The 23,080-nt window shown below is 47.5% G+C and overlaps 3 protein-coding genes across 3 annotated transcripts; 1 reads left to right on the plus strand and 2 right to left on the minus strand.

Annotated features, from left to right (window-relative positions):
* Positions 1 to 72: 72 nt before the first annotated feature.
* Positions 73 to 3,396, minus strand: LOC127773674 (probable magnesium transporter NIPA6). The gene is made up of 9 exons (XM_052299813.1): positions 3,024 to 3,396; positions 2,769 to 2,825; positions 2,586 to 2,676; positions 2,309 to 2,469; positions 2,109 to 2,236; positions 1,880 to 2,017; positions 1,709 to 1,801; positions 1,500 to 1,617; positions 73 to 793 (listed from the first exon to the last, which is right to left on the minus strand). The coding sequence occupies exons 1-9, from the start codon at positions 3,175 to 3,177 to the stop codon at positions 666 to 668; spliced, it is 1,068 nt and encodes a 355-aa protein (XP_052155773.1). The 5' UTR covers positions 3,178 to 3,396; the 3' UTR covers positions 73 to 665.
* Positions 3,397 to 6,167: 2,771 nt separating this feature from the next.
* On the plus strand, positions 6,168 to 8,281 carry LOC127773672 (amidophosphoribosyltransferase, chloroplastic-like). Its single transcript, XM_052299811.1, has one exon. The coding sequence runs from the start codon at positions 6,237 to 6,239 to the stop codon at positions 7,860 to 7,862; it is 1,626 nt and encodes a 541-aa protein (XP_052155771.1). The 5' UTR covers positions 6,168 to 6,236; the 3' UTR covers positions 7,863 to 8,281.
* An 874-nt stretch (positions 8,282 to 9,155) lies between these two features.
* LOC127773673 (protein NRT1/ PTR FAMILY 5.10-like) lies at positions 9,156 to 12,617 on the minus strand. The gene is made up of 3 exons (XM_052299812.1): positions 12,444 to 12,617; positions 12,151 to 12,368; positions 9,156 to 10,598 (listed from the first exon to the last, which is right to left on the minus strand). The coding sequence occupies exons 1-3, from the start codon at positions 12,538 to 12,540 to the stop codon at positions 9,327 to 9,329; spliced, it is 1,587 nt and encodes a 528-aa protein (XP_052155772.1). The 5' UTR covers positions 12,541 to 12,617; the 3' UTR covers positions 9,156 to 9,326.
* Between the last annotated feature and the right edge of the window lie 10,463 nt (positions 12,618 to 23,080).

A 23,080-nucleotide genomic window follows, 5' to 3' on the forward strand; every position in this document is an offset into this window, starting at 1 on the left:
ATAATAGATGAGCAAAATTGTGCTTTCCTGGACAGCACACAGCAGCAATAACCATTTCAAGTTTCAGCAATATTTGCACGGGAACAGTAATTATTACATGTCACGAGTTGAATAGGACAGCAGCAGAAAAGTTTAAAGAGCTAATGTGCACTGTAAGTAAATACCAAGACTCTCAATGCTATGCCAATGTGAACTGTAACAGCAGAGTTTCACACTCTGCAGCGCTAATATGGTGAGCAACCGCTAGTAGGCTACATGAATGGTTTCAACCTCACCGAAAGAGGGTAGATCTAGCTTCTTACATTCATTTAGACTGTACAATATACATGCATCAACAGACAAACCTCAAAAACTAAAAGCCAAAAAAACATCCGTCAAACTAGCAAGAGCAGCCTCATAAACTTGCTCCTCGAATCAAAGGAACAGATACACATAACAGATCATGTCACACCACCTTGATAAACAAGCAGAAGACCTTGTTTCGTGCAAATGGGCAAAAAAAAGCCAGGCTGCTTCGATGCTCCTTTGGAGGGTGTTGGCTTGGATGCAGCATGATCATGCACGAGCTAATCCTACAATCCTACAATTTGCAGTTGATTTGGTCTTGTCACTGCTGAAAGACGATATTGAGGAGATTACCGAGCATTCAGGACGGTCTCTATTCTTTAGACAAAGTAATCTTGTCGCACCACGGTGATGAAGTCAGCAGAGAGTGAATCATCCTCTTTTTGTTTCACCGTCTCACCGTTCCCTTGGATATGCCAGTATATTGGGGGAAGAGGAGTATAAAGGTCTGTAGTAAAAAAATAAAAACAGGAAATTATTACAGTACCACTCTATATATATGATAACAGTATTGGGTAACCTATAATATCATAGACATTGTGAAGTGCTAGTAATATCTTGGAGAAATCCCATTGCCGTTACTTTTCCTTTTTTTTAAAGAACATGCACTAAAAAAAGTGAGGGATTCCTGGCATTGTATAACTATCTAGAGGCAAGCCTTAAATCAGTTGAAAAGGACAGATATGCCAAGACATCATAAATAGTAGGCCTGATTAATACTTTTCAATCCACAGGCCATTTCTTTCTTGATCCATAACTATGAAGGCAATGAGTAAGCCTATGACAACTACTGTTAACAGAACGAAGTCTATCTCCTTGAGGCAAAATACTATTGACTTTTGATTAAAGTAACTTCACTGCTAAAAGAAACCAAACAATTTTCAGTAGGAATTATCAAATTGGTAGTGATTTTAATACTAAAGTAAAGCACCAACTCTCAACAACCACAACTTACACCAGCTTTGTTACCACAAGGCTAGCAAAAGGAGATTGGAAACTCAAACTGCAGTGACTAAATAACTTCAACTTTGGGAAAACCACTTATTTATGTTTGCATGAATAATATTATCAGCATGATGTACCACAGAACAAATATTCATCTTCTCATATAAGAATAGCCAAGCATTGATTGACTAAAACTCAGAAATAATTACCTGGAGAAATAGTTTGATCATATTCTCTTGTAGAATGCAATACAACGGTACCAGAAAGCACAGTAAGAAATCCACAGATCTCAGAAGCAATACTGCTTATACTCTGTCCAGACCAATCCTGGAAACCATAAAACATATTCTCAAATTTTTGTTCTAGTAAATGGACTTAAACTAACTGGCATTTGTGGAACTTACTAAAACCCGCATACCTTGAACATTATGGCACTTGCTAAAATAGTGAGGGATGTAAACATCGCATAATAGATGGGGGACACAACTGCGGTATTGAAAGTGTCCAGTGCCTGAAAGTTTATCATGATGTGAACATGCAAATTAACATCAATATTTCTGTTACCTAAACAAAATGACTACAGGTGTACCTTGTTCAGGTAAATTAACTGAATAATTATGCATATAGCTGAAACAGTTGCAAATAACCAAGTTTGGAAATAGCCAGCCTGGTTTATGCCCTCAATTGTAAGCTTGATTGCAATACCAACTGCCTTTATGCTCATTACCTAGCATAACAAAAATAAGATAAACAAACCTATTAAACACCAGACCAAGCTAACAACAAAGGCATTTTCATAGTCCATAGAGATCACTTACCGTCAGAGATCCAATCACAGAGCATATTCCTATATACACTGCTATGTTGGTCTGCCCATAGCGGGGAGCACAATGCGCCATCAAGATCAGTGAGACCACCAGTGCAAAGGCCACATAGCAAAGAAAGGCTGCAGAAAATACAAAGTACAACTGTGATGACTGACGATAATAAAGTACAAAGGGAAACTACAAGGATATACCAGGTTGTGTCGCCAGGTGCCAAATCTGCTCCACTGAGCTCGGTGTCTCCTCTTCAGGAGCATGAAGGATGATCACTGTTGATCCGACTATACAGAGCACGCAGCCCAGCACTCCCATCCGTTGCAGCTTCTCATTCAGGATGAAATGGGCTAGAACAGCACTGCTCCACAAATATTACGCATTCACCACGCATTGCATGGACAGATTAAAACTAATTCAAACCATGGGTTCTAACCAGGAAATTTTACAAGCAAAGGGAACACATCCCAGTTGTACCTAACAATTATGCTGAGAGCGCCGAGGGGAGTAACCAGAACAGCCGGTGCGAACATGTAAGCCACGAAATTTGCAATCTCACCAATGAGCACTACGAAATTCGGAAAAAAAAATATCAAGAATTTCGAATAATTTTGCACTAGCCCCTCAAGAAATAAGCAACCTAAGAAAGCAAGAACTTACTTGTAATCATTCCAACCCACCAGAGAGGCTCCAAGAGGTATCCATAGCCTCCAACACCTGAAATTCACCATGAACAAACAATGATTACAGCGCATCGTTGACGAAGAGCACCAGATTGGCCATAAAATGGGGCGCCTTTAGGACATTCCTCGCCACATGACCTCATAACAACGCCCAAGAAACCAAAAGAACGCGAGAGGCGCTGCCCATAGGCTGCAAACCAGGAGAACCAAGAAAAATATAAGGCCGGCGGACCTGCGCGGGGGCCGGCGGCGCCGGCGCGGCGGAGCCCCTTCTTCTTGACAATGAAGCTGACCCCGATGAACGCGGAGGAGGCGACGGCGAGGAGGGAGCCCTTGAGGTTGGCGGCGAAGAGGTCGCCGGCGGCGTCCGGAGGGGCGCGACTCATCGGCGCCGTGCTGCTTCTGCGGCGGCGCGCGTCGTCCGCCGGCGCATTTGGGGCGTGTGCCCGCCTGCGCGCTTCGAATTCTTTGGTTCGAGGGGATCGGATTTCGGATTTTGGATTTCCTCTGCGTTCGATCCCTGCGCTGTCCGATATTTGAGGATTTGTGGCCTGTTCGTACGTGTGTGGGGTGTCCGGGGTTGGAGGGAAATGGGGGGAAACAAGTGTAATAACTTGAGAGGAAGAGGTGGAAATGAGTATCTTATTCTTCAATTTGCATGGACATTTTGCTTGGTGTACTCACAATGGGCACCAAGGACAGAAATGCCGGAGGTAACCGGGTTGTTTAGAACAAACCTGCCACAACACTTTTAAATAAAAAAAGTTCAGACTTTTAAATAATGTTCGTCCAAAAAAAAACAACCTAGGAGGAGATGTGACAAAGGGCTATCCAAATTCGTTGTCTAGGAGGGGAGATTGGCTTTTTTTGGGATTGAGGGAGTAGGCCATTGGGTTGAATTAAAGATATGTTGATCTTGAATTTTTACTCAACATTTCAAATGTCCAACCTACAATTGTCCATAGAGTTTGTTAACGGAAGTGTGTGCCATTGAACCAATAGCGTCGGGTGCACGTAGGGGTGGGCATTCGGTCTAACCGAAAAATTCGGTTCGGTTTCTTGGTCTTTTTGAAAATTCGGTCTTTGTAATCTCAAGACCAATCGGTCTCCAACAAATCTCAGGACCGAGCAAATCGGTCTTCGGTTAGTTTGGTTCGGTCTTGGTCATAGACCGAATTAACCGTAAAAACAGCAAAAACAAAGCAAATCAACAAAACTATATGTAAAAACAGCAAAAGCAAAGCAAATCAACAATTAGTGGAGGCGGCGCCGGGCCGGCTAGGGGCGATGCCAAGCGGTGGAGGCGAAGGCACGCCGGCTAGAGGCGGCGCCCGGCGGGTGGAGGCGGAGGCGGCGCCCAGCGGTGGAGGCGGAAGCGGCGCCCGACAATGGAGCGAAGGAGGATGCGGATGGGATGGAGACGGGAGTCGGGACGGCGCCGCTCCAGGATGGATGGGGATGAAACGATGTGTCGATGCCTGTGAGGCTGTGACACACCTGCCCCTAGGGTTTCTTATTAGTGGGTTTATTGGGCCAACTAGATCTATTGAGCCTAATTCGGTTATTTCGGTCAATTCGGTTAATTGAGGCCCATGACCGAATAAACCGAATATATTTCGGTCTTTCAATAGTTGAGACCGAATTTTTCGGTCTCGGTCCCGGTCTCTTCGGTTCGGTCTTATTCTGCCCACCCCTAGATGCACGACACGCACTAGGGTAGAAAAGGTGACGACGGTAAAATGAGAATGTACTATGGCTAGGTTCTCATGTAAAGAGAGATCACGCGATACCATTAAATACACTCGGTGGAATTTCGGTAGACATGAAAGTTGTCACCCTACATATTCTGTTTTTCTTTTACGTGTTAGTACGTATTTTGTTGAAAAAAATACTACTATATCAAAAAAAAAAGACAAACCCCAGCTATTAACCTGGGCACGTATATATCCAGGTTCGTAAATAAGATTGGGTTTTTTATGTGACGGAGTGTGTATGTTTTACAGACGGATGTCAGTGTGCCAGGGCTGCTACACTGCTTATCAGTATCAATATCAATCACACGGTCGGGTGCGCGTAGCAGGGAGCCGGGAAGCAGAGAGGAGTTTTACCCAGCAAATATAAATGCAGCGTGGTTAGCATCCACGGTGAAGGACCGATGGCACGATCTCGCGGACGGCTCCACCACCGCGACAGCGCACGCACGCACGCCCCCTCACATGCCGCCTCCTGCGCTCCCCCGCCTCTGCCGCGATCCAGATCCCAATTCATCGTAGTCGTAGGCCCCACCCCCCTGCGGGGCGGGACAACCTGCAGATACCCCCATCGCCGTGCTTCAATTGCGATGGCCGATGGACTCCTCTCCCGCGTGGCCGCCTTGTGTTTTTCCATTGTTTTTTTTTGCTCCCGGTTTTGTCACTTGTGAGAGCCGGTCGCTCGAATGCCGATTGGTCGTCACTCTTCAAGTCGTGTTCGGGGTATACTCCGTATATGAATTAACAGTAGTTGCTTTATTAGTTGCTGGTGCTTTGTGTTCGTCTCTGCATCTTGCTGTCTCGTGCGTCCTTTTTTTTTTCTTTTGTCATTCATCTTCTTCGCTGTACTGGAGGGTTTTTTTTCCCCGTATTTGCTAACGTGGTGTTTGTTCCTCCGTGCTAACGACTGATTCCTTGGACTGGAGTGTTATTATGTGTTTCTATGCTTTAGTGTGTTTTCAGAGTTTTAGTTAGCGGTGGTTAGTGATGTGATAAGGTGAAAAGTGATGGTGTGTGCTGACGGGCATCTTCGCATCCACCTCCTCAGCGTCATCTTGCACTTTACCAGAGGGGAACTGCAAATCAGCAATATGCGACAGTATTCGGGTCCATCAAACAAATGGGACGGGCCGAGCCGTGACTGTCTCCGACAAGGCCGCCTATCCAGCCCACAGTAACTCCGGCCCAAAAGGAGGTCTCATGGCAGCCCACAGTAACTCCAGCCCAAAAAGGAGATCGCATGACAGCCCACACCCGTGTGTGTCCACTGAAAAGTCTGAAACCGACACAGTACCCACACGTGGGACCCCAACCCTGGACCGGAAATGGACCAGCCGCCGGCATATGCCGACCTGCACACGGCCTGGTCAAATCCACTAGCGCTCGAGGCGGCTACTACTACTCCACCATAGCAGGGCCCACCCATCAGTGGCCCATTCTCCTCGAGCCTCGAGCTCGGTCACTACGCACTCAGAATTCCTTTTTTTTTTCTAACGCAACAGCAGCCGGTACACGTACGAGATACGATACGGATACCGATGGTATGTATTCAGCACCGTACATCGCATCCTACGGCGGAGAGACGGCGACGAGCAAAACCCTCTTTAAATCCCGCCCCTTGACCTCGCCCTCGGAGGGGAAACCCATCCATTCCCCCCCAATCCCTCGCGCCGCTCCCCTTCCCCCACTCACCAATGGCCGCCGCCGCCGCCGCCGCGTCAACGTCGCGCCTCCTCCTCCTCCGCCACCACCACCACGCCGCCGCCGACGGGTCGAAGCAGCAGCAGCAGCTCAGGTATTCCTCCAAGCCGTCTTCTCTCGCTCTGCCCCGGCTGCGCCTTTTGCCGGCGGCCGGGGCGCTGCTGCCCGACCGGGTCACCCCGTTCTCCTACGAGGAGGACGACGAGTCCGACGACCACCCGCGCGAGGAGTGCGGGCTGGTCGGGGTCGTGGGGGACCCCGACGCGTCGTCGCTCTGCTACCTCGGGCTGCAGAAGCTGCAGCACCGCGGGGAGGAGGGTGCCGGGATTGTCGCCGTCGGGGGTGACGGGAAGCTCAAGTCGGTCACCGGGCTCGGCCTCGTCGCCGACGTGTTCGGTGACCCCGCACGGCTGGCGTCGCTCCCCGGGCCAGCCGCCATCGGGCACGTGAGGTACTCCACCGCCGGCGCCGCCGCGTCGCTGCGGAACGTGCAGCCGTTCCTGGCCGGGTACAGGTTCGGGCAGGTCGCCGTCGCGCACAACGGCAACCTCGTCAACTACCAGGCGCTGCGGAACAAGCTGGAGGCGAGGGGCTCCATCTTCAACACCTCGTCGGACACGGAGGTCATCCTCCACCTCATCGCGACGTCGCTGTCGCGGCCGCTGCTGTCCCGCATCTGCGACGCGTGCGAGCGCCTCGCGGGGGCCTACTCGCTGCTGTTCTTGACGGCCGACAAGATGTTCGCCGTGCGCGACCCGCACGGGTTCCGCCCGCTGGTGCTCGGCCGCCGCCGCAACGGCGCCGTCGCGTTCGCGTCGGAGACCTGCGCGCTGGACCTCATCGAGGCGACCTACGAGCGCGAGGTGGAGCCCGGGGAGGTGGTCGTCGTCGACCGCCGCGACATGTCCGTCTCCTCAGCGTGCCTCGTCCCGCACCGCCCCCGCCGCTCCTGCGTCTTCGAGCACATCTACTTCGCCCTCCCAAACTCCGTCGTCTTCTCGCACGCCGTCCACGAGCGCCGCACCGCCTTCGGCCGCGCGCTCGCGGAGGAGTCCCCCGCCGCGGGCGCCGACGTGGTCATCCCGGTTCCCGACTCGGGGTTCTACGCCGCGCTCGGGTTCGCGCGCGCGTCGGGGCTGGAGTTCCAGCAGGGCCTCATCCGGTGGCACTACAGCGGCCGCAGCTTCATCCAGCCGACGCAGGCGATCCGCGACCTCGCCGTGAAGCTCAAGCTGGCACCGGTCCACGGCGTGATCCGCGGGAAGAGCGTGGTGGTGGTGGACGACTCCCTGGTGCGCGGCACCACCTCGAGCAAGATCGTGCGGCTGCTCCGCGACGCCGGCGCGCGCGAGGTGCACATGCGGATCGCGAGCCCGCCGGTGGTGGGCTCGTGCCTGTACGGCATCGACACGCCCAGCGAGGGGGAGCTCATCTCCAACCGGATGGACCTCGAGGGCGTCCGCCGCGAGATCGGCAGCGACTCGCTCGCCTTCCTCTCGCTCGGCAAGCTCCACAGCATCTACGGCGCCGAGGCGGAGGGCTACTGCGACGCCTGCTTCTCGCGCAACTACCCCGTGCTGCCCACGCTGCCCGAGCCGGTCGTAGAGCTTGAGGAGTGAACTGGTCACACTGGTGAGTGAGTTGAGTGATCGAGTAGGTCAGCTCTGCTCTGCTATGCTCTACGGCTCCTCTGCATCCGTCGTAATGTTAGGCAATGGATCAGAATTTGTATGGACATGGAATTTTGGTGCTACTACTACTTCAGTATATTTGATCAGGGCAATTTTTATCCGGTGTTGAATTACTATTTCGAGAGGGGATAAAGGGATAAAGCTCCAGTGTCTGTTTGAGGGATCCGGCTCCTCTGCCTTTGTAGGCATCAGAGGATCCAAATCCCTGTTTGAGTGTATGTTTAGCTCCAGTGCTTTACACGTTTTATGCTGTGGTGGCTTCAGAGTCGAGAACATCAGATGCTTGTGTGCCTTGAGCTACTGGCAGTTATTATCCCATCAATTTCTGAGACTTTGCCATGATTGAAGCAACTTTGCCATGATTGAAGGAGTCTCCACGCGATTTTTAAAATCTTACTAATGCTGAACTTTCCACGATTTAAGACTTCTTTTGACCCATGAACAATTTGTTTGGGACACAGCTTTCAGCCAAAAGAGTTCTTTTCGTGCTTTATGCTTCCTGCCGGATCCTGTTCTCTCAGATGAGAGAGGCAGAGACCACTTCTGTTGTCCTGCATTCCTGCTAGTAGATCCCTTCTGTTGCTGCTGCGAGAGCAATTCATCGTATCATCGAACTGGGAATAAGATAGTTTCAAGATAAAAATGTTAGGACATATTTGATGCCAGTAACAAGTAAATTGGTGCCACGAATGTTTCAGAGGCTTTTCCGATGGTCCATGACTCCCAGGAGGCGCCACGCTAGTGTTCGTTCTAACTTTAAAAAAGCACACTTGAGGGAAGACATTGACGAACTCGAGGGATTCTGCTGCACCACTTCGCAGATAGTAGAAAAGAAAATGCCATCAAATCCAAGAATCAAGATTCATGTTGTGTGCCCGTGTTTTTTAGTTTGTAGCCATTGGACTTGCTTGTCCATATATACTTCTTTTTTCCCCTAAGACGGGCTATATCACGTTCCTCGGTATTTGCTTGAACGTGGTGACACCATGCTCTGCCCATGGCCATGCTTTACGAGAATCATCACCTAGTTTGGTGGTTCGCTGCAACTTTTCACCACTAAAACTGTCACATGGCGAGGGCACAAATGCATTGGTCAAATTAGGCCGATTAGTTGTTCAACATAATTATCTGAATGGTTTTTTTTATCTCCGGACCAATCCAAGGGATAGAAGATGTGCTTGTACTACGGTTTAAAGGGCGGACCACCAAGAGTGCAGGCAATGAATTTCGATTCTCACTTCTTTATTTGTAACTAGAAGGAAAATAAAGGTAAAGAGGGAATTTTGCACCAATATTTTACCCCTGGCATTGCCATTATACTGTTATAACCATGCTGAATTCAGCAGGTTAATATACATCTATACAAGCGCATTGCGTGCATCGATCCATGGATCATTGAACATCGACAACCTTTCTCCTGTAAATATAAGACATCGAAAAATATACGTAAGCAAGAAGATCCAGCACGGTGAGCGCGGCAAGAAGCAGGTAGAAGTAGTCGAGATGTCCCCGGTTGAGGTCGTCGTCGAACCAGCTGGTGCCGCCGTCCCTCCTCGTGACGACGTCGATGGCCGAGATGAGGAAGCTGCTGATGAAGCTGCCGACGCCGAGGACGCTCAGGTAGAGCGCGAGGCCGAGGCTCTTGAGCGCGCCGGGCACCTGGTCGTAGAAGAACTCCTGCATCCCGACCATGGCGAACACGTCCGCCGCGCCGAACAGCACGTACTGCGGCACCATCCACCACAGGCTCATCGGCACCGCCGCGCCGGGGTCGGCGTCCCTCGCCGCGCTCAGCCGCCTCATCTCGACGAGCGCGGCGACCAGCAGCGTCACCGCGCACATCGCTATGCCCGCGCCGATCCGCTGCAGCATGGTGATCCCGGTGGCGACGCCGGTGGCCCTGCGCGCCGCGGGCACCAGGACGTGCTCGTAGAGCAGCACGCAGGGGATGATGCTGACGCCGAGGAAGCTCTGCAGCGCCGCGGGTGGCACCTGGAACGACGACGACGGCCCGATCCTCCGGTCCAGCGTCGCCGCCTGCTTCGTGAACAGCGTCGGCGGCTGCGCGAACAGCACGCCGTAGAGCAGGCACGTCGCCCATATCGGGAACAGCCTCGCCATCCCCCTCACCTCCTCCGCGAGCTCGCCGTGCTCCGCCTCAACCGTGGCGCCGCCGCCGCCTTCTCCTCGCCGCCGGCTCTTCCTCCACGCCCTGACGGCCTCGCCGACGCCGGAGAACGCGCCGGAGCCGCCGCCGTCGTAGAACCGGTACGTCCTCGTCCCGAGCAGGAACACCAGGAGCCCGAGCAGCATCACCATGCCCGGCACGCCGAAGCCGAGGCCCCAGCCGACGTTGTCCTGCACGTAGCTCATCACCGCCGCCGTGACGGTCGCGCTGGCGCAGAGCCCGAGGTACCACCAGTTGAAGAAGGTGCTCCGCGACGACGACTCGCCGGGGTCCGTCGCGTCGAACTGGTCGGCGCCGAACGCCTGGACGCACGGCTTGTGGCCGCTCTGGGCGATGGCCACCAAATAGAGAGAGACGTAGAAGAAGGCCCTCTGCACGGAGGAAGACCGGCAAACTTGCCGGCCATCGCCGGAGGAGCTGCATTGTTGGCTCTGAGGCGACGAGAACGTGGACGACAACGCTAGCAAGCCCAGTCCCTGCCGTTGTTTGGCCATGGTGAATAGGTGAGCGCAGTTTGCGAGATCAAATATATTTAGGTCCTGTTCGGAGGAATTTTCTCATGCAAAACCGTAATTGTAACGTCGGTATTTTACCGGATTCAAACAAGAATTGAACTGGGATGCAAAGTTTTAGCGTATCACATCAGGTATTATATAGGGTGTCACATGGGATGTTTGAGCACTAATAAAAAAACTAATTATAGTATGTCGGTAAACTGCGAGACGAATTTATTAAGCCTAATTAATTCATCATTAGCACATGTTTACTGTAACAGTACATTGTCAAATCATGTAGCAATTAGGCTAAAAAGATTTGTCTTGCAAATTAGTCGCAATTTGTGCAATTAGTTATTTTTTATCCTATATTTAATACTTTATACATGTGTTCAAACGTTCGATGTGACAGGGTGTAAAATTTTAGGGTGGGATCTAAACAGACACTGATCCATGTGAAATTAATGTGTTCCAAACAGACACTGAGCTGAAGAACTTCAATTGCAATGGGCAGGTACATAAATATTTTCTGCAAGACGCGGTGTGATCCTATCACTAAACAGTAAACACAATGGCATGAAAGATTATTGATGTGGCTGGCTCTACTACCCTGTTCCTTCGAAAATAGACTACTAGCTAAATTGAAAGCAACAACCCTATTATTGGTAGAAAACAATATTTGGAGACTAGTATGCAAATAAACACATGCCTGATACGTCCTCTCACTCCACTGAACGTGTTGAGCATGATCACTACCGGCCACTGGAAACTACACGACCCAGGCTATAAATTAAGGGACAATTAAATTAACCAATTGAAACTGAAACTTCTCCCGGGACGTCAGGAAATGCTGTTTACGTGCAACAATATCAACTGAAAAACCATGCCCATTTGACTTGGACGTAATAAGATAGCAGCTGCACGCAAAGTCTTGTTAAATTCAGTAAATCACAATTCAGAACGGGTTCGCTTGGACTTGCGTGTAAAGTCACTTTCCATCCGCAGCGCAGCGTAAACGGAAAATGCTTCCAACTATGCGGATAATGCCATTGCGTGGGAGATCTGTCAAATCCTTGATTTTTTAATTTTTTTTAAGAGAAGGGTATTTTTTACCCGGCCTCTACGTCCAATCGGATATATACGGCTATTGAAATAAAAAACTTAGCCCCATAAATAACCCAATTTAAAATTAGCTGCATAGAAGATTTGAACTTAAAACTTTGAAATACTACTCAGGTCACTAGGCTATCCTTGATACTATATCGAACTCTGCGCAAGATGGCTAATAAATATTTTTTTAGAATAAACTGATAAATTATGGCAAGGATCACTGCAGAAGTAGCAAATGTACGGAGGAATTGAGCAGGTTGAACAAATAAAACAATAGGTTAAAATGTAGAAGTAGCAAATGTACGGAGGGAATTGAGCAGGTTGAACAAAATCCCCAAAGAAAACGCATCGATGAGATCGAGAACGGAATGGATAAGGCTGGAGGGTACGGTGCTGTTCGGTTAGCATCTGAAACTCAACTGACCGTGATGTAGAGCACGGAGGAGGCGACGATGGTGCGGTACCGGCCGAGCCACGAGTCGGCGACGGCGGCGCCGAGCAGCGGCAGCATCGACGCGGCGCCGGACCACGCGTTCACGGCCGCCGCCGCCGCCGCGGTGGTCTCCCCGAAAGGGCCGGTCAGGTAGCTGATCAGGTTGGACGAGACGCCGTAGTAGGCGAACCGCTCCGCCACCTCCACCCCTAAAAACCAGCGGAGACGATTCAAGCAAAGCTTTCGATCGAGGAGACGCGATCTGGGGTGGCAGCTGTGCTTACAGATTATGAACAGCGCGGACCTCCAGCCGCCGGTGGCGGGGCGGCGGCGTGCGGCGCCGGCGCGGGGGAGGAGGAGATCGGTGGAGCCCGACGCCATGGTTGGCCGATCGAGCACGAGCAGTAGTAGTGGAAGGGGTACTGATTCGGAGGCGTTTGGCGCTTTCTACTGCTTTATTTTGCAGTGGTTTTGATTGGTTCTTGTCTGGTTGTTGGGCCGACGGGTTTACGTCCAACAGTATCAACTGAAACACGTGCCTCGTGGGCGCGCGAAACGTTTTCTGGCCACAACTGTAGGTGCGCGGTTGTACGCGATTAGCACCCTGGCGTAATCTCTGTATTTATTTCGAGTATTGATTTATAAGTCTTTGGAAAAATTTGCGAAGACACTTAAAATCCGTGATATTTACTGCAAGATATAAAAACACGTACTCCTTCCGTCCCAAAATATAAACAATATTTAACTTCTACATAGTTTTAAAGATGCTATTTTAATTAATAATATCTATAAAAGTAAGATGTTTTAAATAAAAAGAGTTGCATATTATGATATATTTTTAATTATAAATCTAATAACATCAATTTTACATTATTGATTTTATTTATTTTTTCTATTAATAATCAAAGTTAAAAATGTTTGACTTGTCACTATTCTAAAAATGCTTATATTTTGGGATGGAGGGAATATGTGTTACGGGATACCATGAAAATATGGTAATTAGCTGCTGAACATCAAACACATTATTTTATATCCGATATAAATGAAGAAAGAAATAGCTTGGAAAGTACCAATTTGCTCATGCGTCCATCGGTTTGTAAGGTGATTGGGTCTTGTTCGAACCAGATCTAGATGATTCTTACTCCCATGATCGATCTCAGTGGCGGAGCCAACAATTGATCACGTCTAGGGCCGAGCAGAGCTGAGTTGATGTGTTCTTAGCAAAACTCTTTATATCTTCAGCTTTTTACAGTATTTTGCATAAGATTTTAATGGGAATTTGGTCATCAGCCTAAAGCGCAAGCCCTAATTGCCCTACCCTTATCTCCCCCCTGATCGATCCGGTCCATTCTCACTCCTTTGGACAAACTTGTCTTTTCAAAAAGTAGATAATAAAAATAACACGTTCACGGCGTCGAGGGGGGGGGTGGTACCCACTGACCGTATTCTGAGGGTATTGGGGTACGTTGATATGGGGATCCACATGATACGACATCAAGCACACAAGGAACAAAGAATATACGAGTTCAGACCCCTCGTGAGATAATAGCCCTAATCCAGTTTATATGGGATTATGAAGAAAACCATAGAGTATAATAGAGAACAACATAATCATGAGATCACCGACGAGATCCCTGTCGAGAACGGCTTGACGAGACCTATCGGCGAGTTGGCTTCAAGTCCTCTGGATTGCTTCTGATATGGTGGGTGTCTTGCACTAAGATTCTATGCCTTACCCCTTCCGGGGATTCTCTATTTATACCGTATATTATCTTGTTCTTCAAGTATAGCTCGGAGATACCTGTCCTCACACGATATCACAAAAATCCTTATATTCTCTGAATAGAACTCTAACACCTTCTATCCGGAGAGACGATTTCCTTATAGATCATCCGATTTCCTCAATTCAGAGGTACCTTCCCGTATACTTGAGGGTATAACGTATCCGTATATCTCACGACCCTAAGAATAGGAAGTATGCCTTATCCATAACCCTAACACACTTTCTTATAGCTATTCACTATGTTTTCGTGGTAATCCTATAGCAAATACACATTCTTTGAATGTCCTAAAGACCATAAACTTTGAGTGTCTATCTAGTTTCGTAATACTAAGATTTGTCTCATCCGGTTATAGGTTGTTATATTATGAGATGTAGGGTGCCGTTCCGATGCCGTCGTGCTCATTGCTTTCGCCTTCGCCAACTTCCTCAACCTCCTCACCATCTGGTGTGTCCTTCTCCTCGCTTGTCCAACTAGATCTAAGGCGCACCGACGCGATTTGGGGTAGGGGTGACACTGCAAGTCGAGGAGGACAGTGGAGAGTGAAGGGGGTGGCAGGGTGAGACCAAGAGCAAAGGGGTGCGGGCGAGAAAAAAACGAGAGAAGGGGTGAGAGCGAAGGGGAAAATGGGCGAAACGATAAGAACGATTGTTGACTTGGGCTAAAAAAAAAACCTCTGCCCTGTGGATGGCTCGGCTCGGTTATATTAGTGCCTATTTTTTTTATAAACCGAGACATAATATATTTTTGGTGCCAGTTTTTTAACTGAATGGCACCTATAGTATATTATAGGTGTCCGTTTTTTTTAAAAAAAATTGGTATAAATAATATTGGTACTTTTTTTTCTTAGAACCAGCATCTACCCATTCTATATTTTTTCACCACACGAAGGTGAAAAAATGTCAATACGTGTAAATGAAGCAATATCTATAAGCCACTACCTATGAGGGGTTTGTAGTAGTGTAGGCACAAGTTGATATCTATGAAGTACCATATATAATGTGATTCTGTGATTGGTATCATCCCATCATATAGCAACCCCTAAAATTAATCTTAGTTTCGCATTAGTATTAGACTAGCTCACATCGTGTTTAGATTTATCATAAGTTGTTTTCTGCTACTGTGATAGACTGATAGTCCATATGGTCTTTCCTGAATATTATCGTTGATGTTTATGGTATTACGCAACCCTCCTGCTACACGAAGTAGTCCAAGATGGTCCCGTAATTCTACAAAAAGGAGACACAAAATGTAGGGGCGAGACTCTCTTTTCATTCATTCCTCTATTCACCTCAAGCACAAGTGTGTACAAATGAGCACCCCTCTCCTCCTTATATAGCCTTCCTCCATATATGGAAGGTTTCGGTGTGGACCCAATTAGTGTATATGGGCTGGGCCTTCATGGGCCCAAGCCCATAGGTTTCCTAACACTCCCCCTTGGATACTCACCGCGTGATGTCTATGCCTCATTAAAACTCCACAAAAACCCAGTGGGAAAAAATTGGAGAAAGAGTACATAGCATATGCTTGCAATGTTGCACGAATTGCCTCGTTAAAAACCTTGATAAGAAACTGCTGGGAAAACTTATCCAAGGGAAAAAGAGTACAATTCACCCAATTCTTCATTCAATCATTCTAGATTGATTTTGGGTACTTGATTTTCTATATCAAGATTCTGAAATGAGTTAGTGAAATTCTCCCCCTGAATTTTGCATTTCTCTAAGTTTCATTATTCCGATTTCTCGGGCACACCTATTCAAGGGAAGATGTAAATAATGAGTTAGTGGATGAATTTGCAAGACTTCCACATGACTTAGTTCGTTGCTTCTATGCAATTCATGTACATAGAAGAGTTTGGGGGCTCATATGCTTAGTGAGTTTGCTTCTCACATAACTCATATGTGCGACATATGCTACTTTAATTTCATAAATGGTGGGGGTTAAGATAGTTTTCAAATCACGATTGCTGTCGCGGGTAACCATCTCTCAAAGCCATGTTGAGGCTCTGAGTAGTTCAATGATGCTTAGTTCGGTTTAGTTCAATTAGCCAAGTATTCATGTGCTGCTATGACACTCATGTTTAGGAATTCCGTCCCATTTTTGGCGATAATTGACTATTCCAAAGCCATGCACCATGAACATTTCTAAGTGCAGTTGGACTGATGTACTAGACTTCCATCTATCGCATGCCTTTAGCTGCAAGCGTCAGCATGATTTGGATTCAGCCAAATATTTCAAATCAAACTCAAATTCAAAACGAACGAGTTTGTTTTCTTCAATTCTTTTCTGGTTTATTCTATTCTTTTATGTTGGTTCGGGACCTAACACTTCTTCATGTATTATTATGCAAGTGTCCAATCAAAACTCCTGAAATGCATTCATTGATTCTATCTTCAACATCTTCAATGCTTGTTAATATTCAGGTTGAGTTCTTCTTTTCAACTTCTAGTTCATTTATTCAACTCCTGGTTGACTACCATTGAATTTTGTTGTCTAAAGGAGACATTGCCCATAATCAATCTCATTACCAACTTCTATTGGTTGCATGAGACTCTATGCAAATATCCATGGATATACAAGGAGATGCATTTTTCATATGCTTCTTCTTCTTCTTGCTTAATACTTTTTGATGTGGGCATGTACCAACGTTAGTGTGCACTCCAACAGCTAGTTTTCTTCCTTGATGGGAAGGTGCGGTATGCCTATTCGGAGGTTCCGTACCGTTTGCCAGATCTCAACTGGCTCCCCTTCTATTTGGTAGGGTACCTTTTGTGACTTTGAGTACGATAGTCCCTTTTGCCTTGTTTTCACCAGACGTCTCCGGTTACTTTAGGGGTGTGAGGATCCGAAGTTTCTTGTCCAATTCTTTGTTCGAGGCTTCTAGACAAGATGAGGGGTACCTTTACTTTCTTCGGTATCACCCTCCTCTGGTGCATTTCATTCATGCAACTTAGTCAAACTCTCCGAAATCACAAAAGTATTTACAAAGTGATTTGGCAGTTTTAATTCTTTATGCAAACTGCATTCACTAGTGCGGTGTAACATGCATTAGTCCCTTTCTACTATCATATTTCCTGACATTTCCTATCTAGGGGTTCATTCTCTCCCCCTAAATGACTGGAAATTATACTTATTTGTCAAGGAATTTAGGCTTCATAACTATCTCCGTAAAAGGTTTCCGACTTTCGGAGAGAGCCTTTTGCAACGTATTATGATAGTGAGATATGCACATAAACCAAACAGATGCGATAGCACTAGTTGCAGGATGGATGTTCATGCCGATGGTCTGAATACGTGTCCGCTGCTTTCAGGACTACATGTCCTTTTCTACTGCAGGTATTACAACAATGATATAGCAAATATTGTGATTCATAGCTTATACTTAGTCCGCTTATGCGAATATTTGGTACTTCGTGTTGCCAATTCACCAATCATCAAATGCAATGCTAGCATTGTTCTCGCGGACTTCTGAAGATGATTTAGTGAGTTCTATTGGAGTTCACGTGATCTTGCCGGATCAGTTTTGGCAAAGACACGGTGTCTAAGAGACACTGGATGTTTGCTGCTTCGGAAGCGCATTTATCCATATAGTACCAAATGGGAGCCACATATATTCTTCGCAATACGGTTCAAGGATGTTAGAACTATATGCAGTTTATGCATTGATCTCCTGTCGGTGCATTCTTGCACACAAATCTTCATGATTTAGAAAAATTATGCATATATGTGCTATGACCATACGAGTTGTAATATTTATTCTTATAATTCTAAGACCGAAAATAGCTGAAAATCCATTGCTAAAAGGGTGTAGCCCAAATCATCACACTTTTTAGAGAGTTCAAAGGGGTTGACGGACAATAGATGCTTCTATAAAGTGCATGATTGTTCCATAGGTAATATGACTGTGGCACATTCTAGGCCGACAAATTCAGTTCTTGTTGCTAGCAACAGTCATAATATTTCCAGTTCTATGGGTCTGGAAATAACTCTTTCTCTTAAAGTGTTATTTGTGGTTATGCAGACCACAATTCATTTTTCTTTTATGTTTGGACACTACACAAAATTCAAAGCATTATAACTATGTGCTAGAAAGGAGCAACAAAATAGTAAATGCCTTAAATATGCTATTTTATACTGGAAATAATTCTCTATTGCAGGGAAAATGTGTGCTCTGCTTGGGCAAGAACCATTTATTCGATGCAATGCTCTATTCAAAAATTGCAACAATTGATGACGAAATGTATTGATTCAACAAAGTATTCCGGTACATCGGATTCAATTAACTTCATAGCGAGCTTCTTGCTCAACAGCTATGGCACTCTGACATAAATTTCAGGGCTTATCCTATCTAGCATAGGAGATTCTATGCCCATAGTCATGAAAATAGGCTAGGAGCTCTCCCCCTCAATTCATGATGAGTGTGCTATTAGGATTGTCCTTTTCTTTTTCATGTTCATAGATTATTCACCTTGACATGTGTTTTACTCCCCCCTTGTCCTCTTTTCTCATTGAGGTAAGTGCACCGGGCTAGCTGCTCGTGTTGAATTCATTATCAACTGTGCTAGTTGGTTTTGGAAGATAATGCTCTTCTAGTGAACATTATCCTAAACGTTACGCAATTCTATTATCGACTAGTTAGGCATACTTCTTTGTATGTACACTAGTGATGTTTGCGTGCGACTTTTGTTGCGTTCGGGTAGAACATTAAGAGTTTCTACAGTATTCGGTGCACCGTATTACCGTACTCTCTGGGTCATTTACTCAATGAACTATAGTCGAAAAATACCCACTCTTGCTCATAGTACTTGCTTTACGAGAGATAGGGTCCATAATCTTCTAACGCGCTCATTCGTACTCATTCATGAGAGTAGCTTGGAGGCACTGACGAGAGATTTGAAATGCTAGATCAAACTCATCGAGTCAATGCACATGTCGCGATTAGATTAATGGTACCATAGAGTTTCTCGCTCTATCGTAATTTCGACATTAAATAAATATGTCAGAGATATTCTAGTTTTTGCAAATTTTCTAATTCGTGATGCCTGTCATCTTTCGTTATTAAAAAATATGCGCAAATTAAATGCCGATAAAATGCACATGTGTTGCAATATAATGGTACACAAAATTCCCGCAAATAATCTAATATATACTATGCAATTCTATACATTTTATTGCAACGATATTAACTAAAAGTAATAAAAGCATCACAAATAATCAATAATCGTAAATACGATAAATAAATTTCATAACCATAAACATCAGCAATAAAAGGTACATGCAAAGTCGAGGTCAAAGGTCAATGTCCGTGGTCTCTTTTTATGCGAGAATATGATTTCCGGTGATATTTGCAAATTCCGAATGCCATTCAAGCAAATATCCCAAATACAGAGGGCTATTTGTGAGTTTCCTGAAAAGTTAAGGGTTTAAAAGGCAAGATTTCTTATGCAGAGGAGGATGCACCTAGTTTCCCAAAACTTCAGGGGCTTTCATGCAAAATCACGGGAATCTTTCCATTTTTCTTTTTTCTTTCCTTTTCTCCTCCTCTTTCCTTCTTCTCTTCCCGTTGACTCCGCAGTTGCCTTGTGCGGGAGGCGCGGCGGCCAGGCGGCGCCGGCGCACAGTGGCCAACGGTGCAACCGGCAGTGTGGCAGTGGCCGGTCTGGGCAGCTCCGCGGCCGGGCTGCGGTAGGGTGGCTGCGGCGCGGCGGCCGGGCTGCGGTGGCGGTGCGGCGAGGCCATGCGGGGCCGCGGCTGCGCTGCTTGGCGGGGGCGCGACGGGAACGACCGTGCGGGCGGCGCCGTGCAGGGCGTGTCCGGCAGCGGCGCGCGGCGGCGAGGGAGCGGTGGCAGCGGCCGTGCGGGCGGCGCAGGGCAGAGCGCGTCCGGCGGCGGAGCGCGGCGGCGTGTAGGGGTACGGCGCGGACCTGTCGTGCGGCGACGGGTCGGGGCGCGGTGCAGTGAGGCGGACGGCCGGCGTGGCGGCGGCGATGCGGCGGCCAGCCTCGGCGGCGTCATGGTGGAGCGGCGGCTAGCCTCGGCGGCGCCACGGCCAGGTGGCGTCGGCGCACGGGCTGCGCGCGGGCTCGGCGTCGGCGGCCATGCGTACATGCGAGGCGCGGCGAGCCGACGGCTCATGGCACGACGCCGTGCGGGGTGGCGCGGGGGCGGTGAGGTCAGGCGGCGACTGGGTGCGGCCGTGCGGCGGCGACGCGGGATGACCTGCGGTGGCCGACGAGGGGCGGACGATGGTGCCATCGACTCTCCCTCCCCCAATTTCTCATCGTTCTTCCTTGTATACTATTTCATATCGCAGCCGACGAGGCGCAGTGATCTGGCATGGAGTTGGTAAGGACGGCGTCGCCGTCGCAGCCTCCATGGCGCGGCCGGCGATGCTCCTCTCCTTCCTTTGCTTCTTCTCCTTTTCTTCGATTCCTTCTCCTTCCTTGTGCAACCGGCCGATGCGGCGGACGCGGCGGCGTCGGTGCAGACGCAACCTAGTGCGGGCGAAGCCTCAACGGCCGGCGGGGCGGCAGCCAAGACGGCGCGGCCGGGCGGACGACGCGAGTACGGATGCGAGGAATTCTCTTTTGCAATTCAACGTTCAAGGTGCAAGAGGATTCAAGAGATTTCTCTACCTTCTTCTTTCTCTCCTGCTACTGCTACATGAAGTAATCCAAGAGGGTCCTATAAGACTGTAATTATACAAAAATAAAGACACAAGATGTAGGGGCGAGACTTTCTTTTCATTCATTCCTATATTCACCTCAAGCACAAGTGTGTACAAATGAGCATCCATCTCCTCATGTAGCTTTCATCTATATATGAAAGGTTTTGGTGTGGGCCCAATTAGTGTATATGGGCTGGGCCTTCATGGGCCTAAGCCCATAGGTTTCCTAACATATGGATGTCCGTAAGTGCGGTGGAGACTTTCAAGGAGTAGCACTCCGGGAATGTGGGTACTGGCGTGTTACACTGATCTTGTTAGATCTTCACAATTTGGGCAAAATGCCCCTATATCCAACAAGACCATGCATCACAATGTCGTTACAGTACGTCAGTATATATATGTCGATGCCATCAACACCAGCTACCGTGTCTGTCATCCTGGTCACAGAGTGCCACCAAACTAAATCTTTCTACCCACACACTAGCACGTCGTCATCGTCATCAAGGTGTTCGGTGGGTGCCTCCGTGTCTGATTAATTAGTTGCTTTCCTTTGGCGACAACGAGCTTGCCGTCGTTGTGCTCTGCGAGATCGACAGCAAAAGGGTTCTCATCCTCCATGAATATGGAAAGAGATGGATTTTTTGAAATCATCCCTCGAGCTGGTCCCTTATCTAGCTATACCTACTTAAAATATACGTAAGGTTGTCGGTGGGAATTTCGTCCATCCACTATCCGCGCGCAAGCGCATGCCGTGCACGTCCTCTATCAAAAATTTTGGTATGTCAGCCATAATCATGTCAATCTCGTATATTCCACATGCCCGCTAGATCAGGCATGAGCATGTGTTGTGCGACAGTGCGAGGGAGCCTCGCCTCTACCGAAGTTTTTTCATTTTTAGATTTTGTTTAAATTTTTACAGAAATAATCTATCGGCAAAAAAAATTACAAAAATAGACCCTGCCGCCCTAGAGGTGAGCGGCAAGCCGATGTGGCAGACGGCGGGTCGACCGCGTCGTCTGCCGCCGTCGGCCAAAATTGCATTTAAATGCAATTTTGGCAGCCCATAAAGAGCTTGGGGCTCGTACTTTTTGCATTTGGACCCCTAGAGGGCGGCAAGGGACCCAAATGCAAAAAGTACTGCCAAATGATTTTTCTATGTTATGTTAATAATAATTAAAGAAGTATTTATTGGTAAAACTTGTTAATATTGTTATAAAAATGTATTGAAGTTGGTTGTTTCGCAATTTCATATGTTAAGTAAGATATTTATTTTGTAACTTATTCGACGTATTAGTACTCGGAGAATTGATATAGTCCTATCGCAGTCTCGGTCGTAGAAACATTATATGGATTTAAACAAGGAGAATTATGTAACATGAAGAAATAGTAATACAATTTGAACATGATATAACTATTTCCATTGCGGTTACATAGATGATATTAGATTCGAACTAGGAGGGAGGTAGTGCAATAGTTGAACACAATGACGATGTAGTAATGGGACAAGGAAGCCTGACAGTAGAAATTTCAGTATGCCAAGTTGTCCGATAATAGCTAACCCCTACGTGAGGATCCCTCTCCTCTCTCAAACCGCACTTTAGTAACCCTGTATTGCTCTGGTAGTTCAAGCTGCACAACACGGCTAGGTGGAGTTAGAACCCTTCTGGTGTCTATCCATTCTCTGTATTGACATCTCCTTGGTGGTTCCTGGGAGGAAAGAATAGATATGAAGCGAGCAAAGTTAGTAAATGTTGTGAGAAAATAAGGATTCATGTAATCAAAATATTCTTACCATGAAATCGTCGTCAAGAATATTTGGACAAACAAAAAACCTTCGACCCAATGTTGTAGGCTTTATGGAACGAAGAACCTGACAACGATCACCACACCTGCATCTTGGACGGGCTTCCCATGGAGGGAGTGCCGTAGTTAGCACCCGCCAGTCGCACTGTTGTTCACGATATTGTCGTTCATAAGCCGCTTTTCTCTGCAAGTATTGCTCAGTACTTTCGGATGTGAAATACCAGCGACCTTCTTGTAAACAAGTGGTTAGGTCGAGAACGGAATTTTCTGTATCGACCCACTTGATATATGCGCAAGCCATAGTACGGGTCTGCCGAATAGAGTAGTGTTAAGAAGAATAAAACGATTGCCCATACGAAATGAATAAGCATATGCAGATAATAAAATACCTCACGGTCATAGTTAGGGCACCTAAAAAAGCACCTTCCTCGAATATCAGGATTCCTCGAAGCCATTAGTTGGCATCGATCACCGCATAGGCAGAGAGGACGCTGGCACCAAGGTGGTAGTAGGTATACATAAGGATCGCTACGCCAGTTCGGATCCTCAACGCCCAGGCGTCTAGCCATTGACAAAAGCCGGTAGGATTTGTAATGAAGCAAGTGGGGAAGAAAGTACTGAATGTGACTGAGTTCTAAAAGATTGTGAGGCCTCGCTCGTTAAGGCGATT

Source organism: Oryza glaberrima, chromosome 5, assembly GCF_000147395.1.
Source record: "Oryza glaberrima chromosome 5, OglaRS2, whole genome shotgun sequence".
NCBI lineage: Eukaryota > Viridiplantae > Streptophyta > Magnoliopsida > Poales > Poaceae > Oryza > Oryza glaberrima.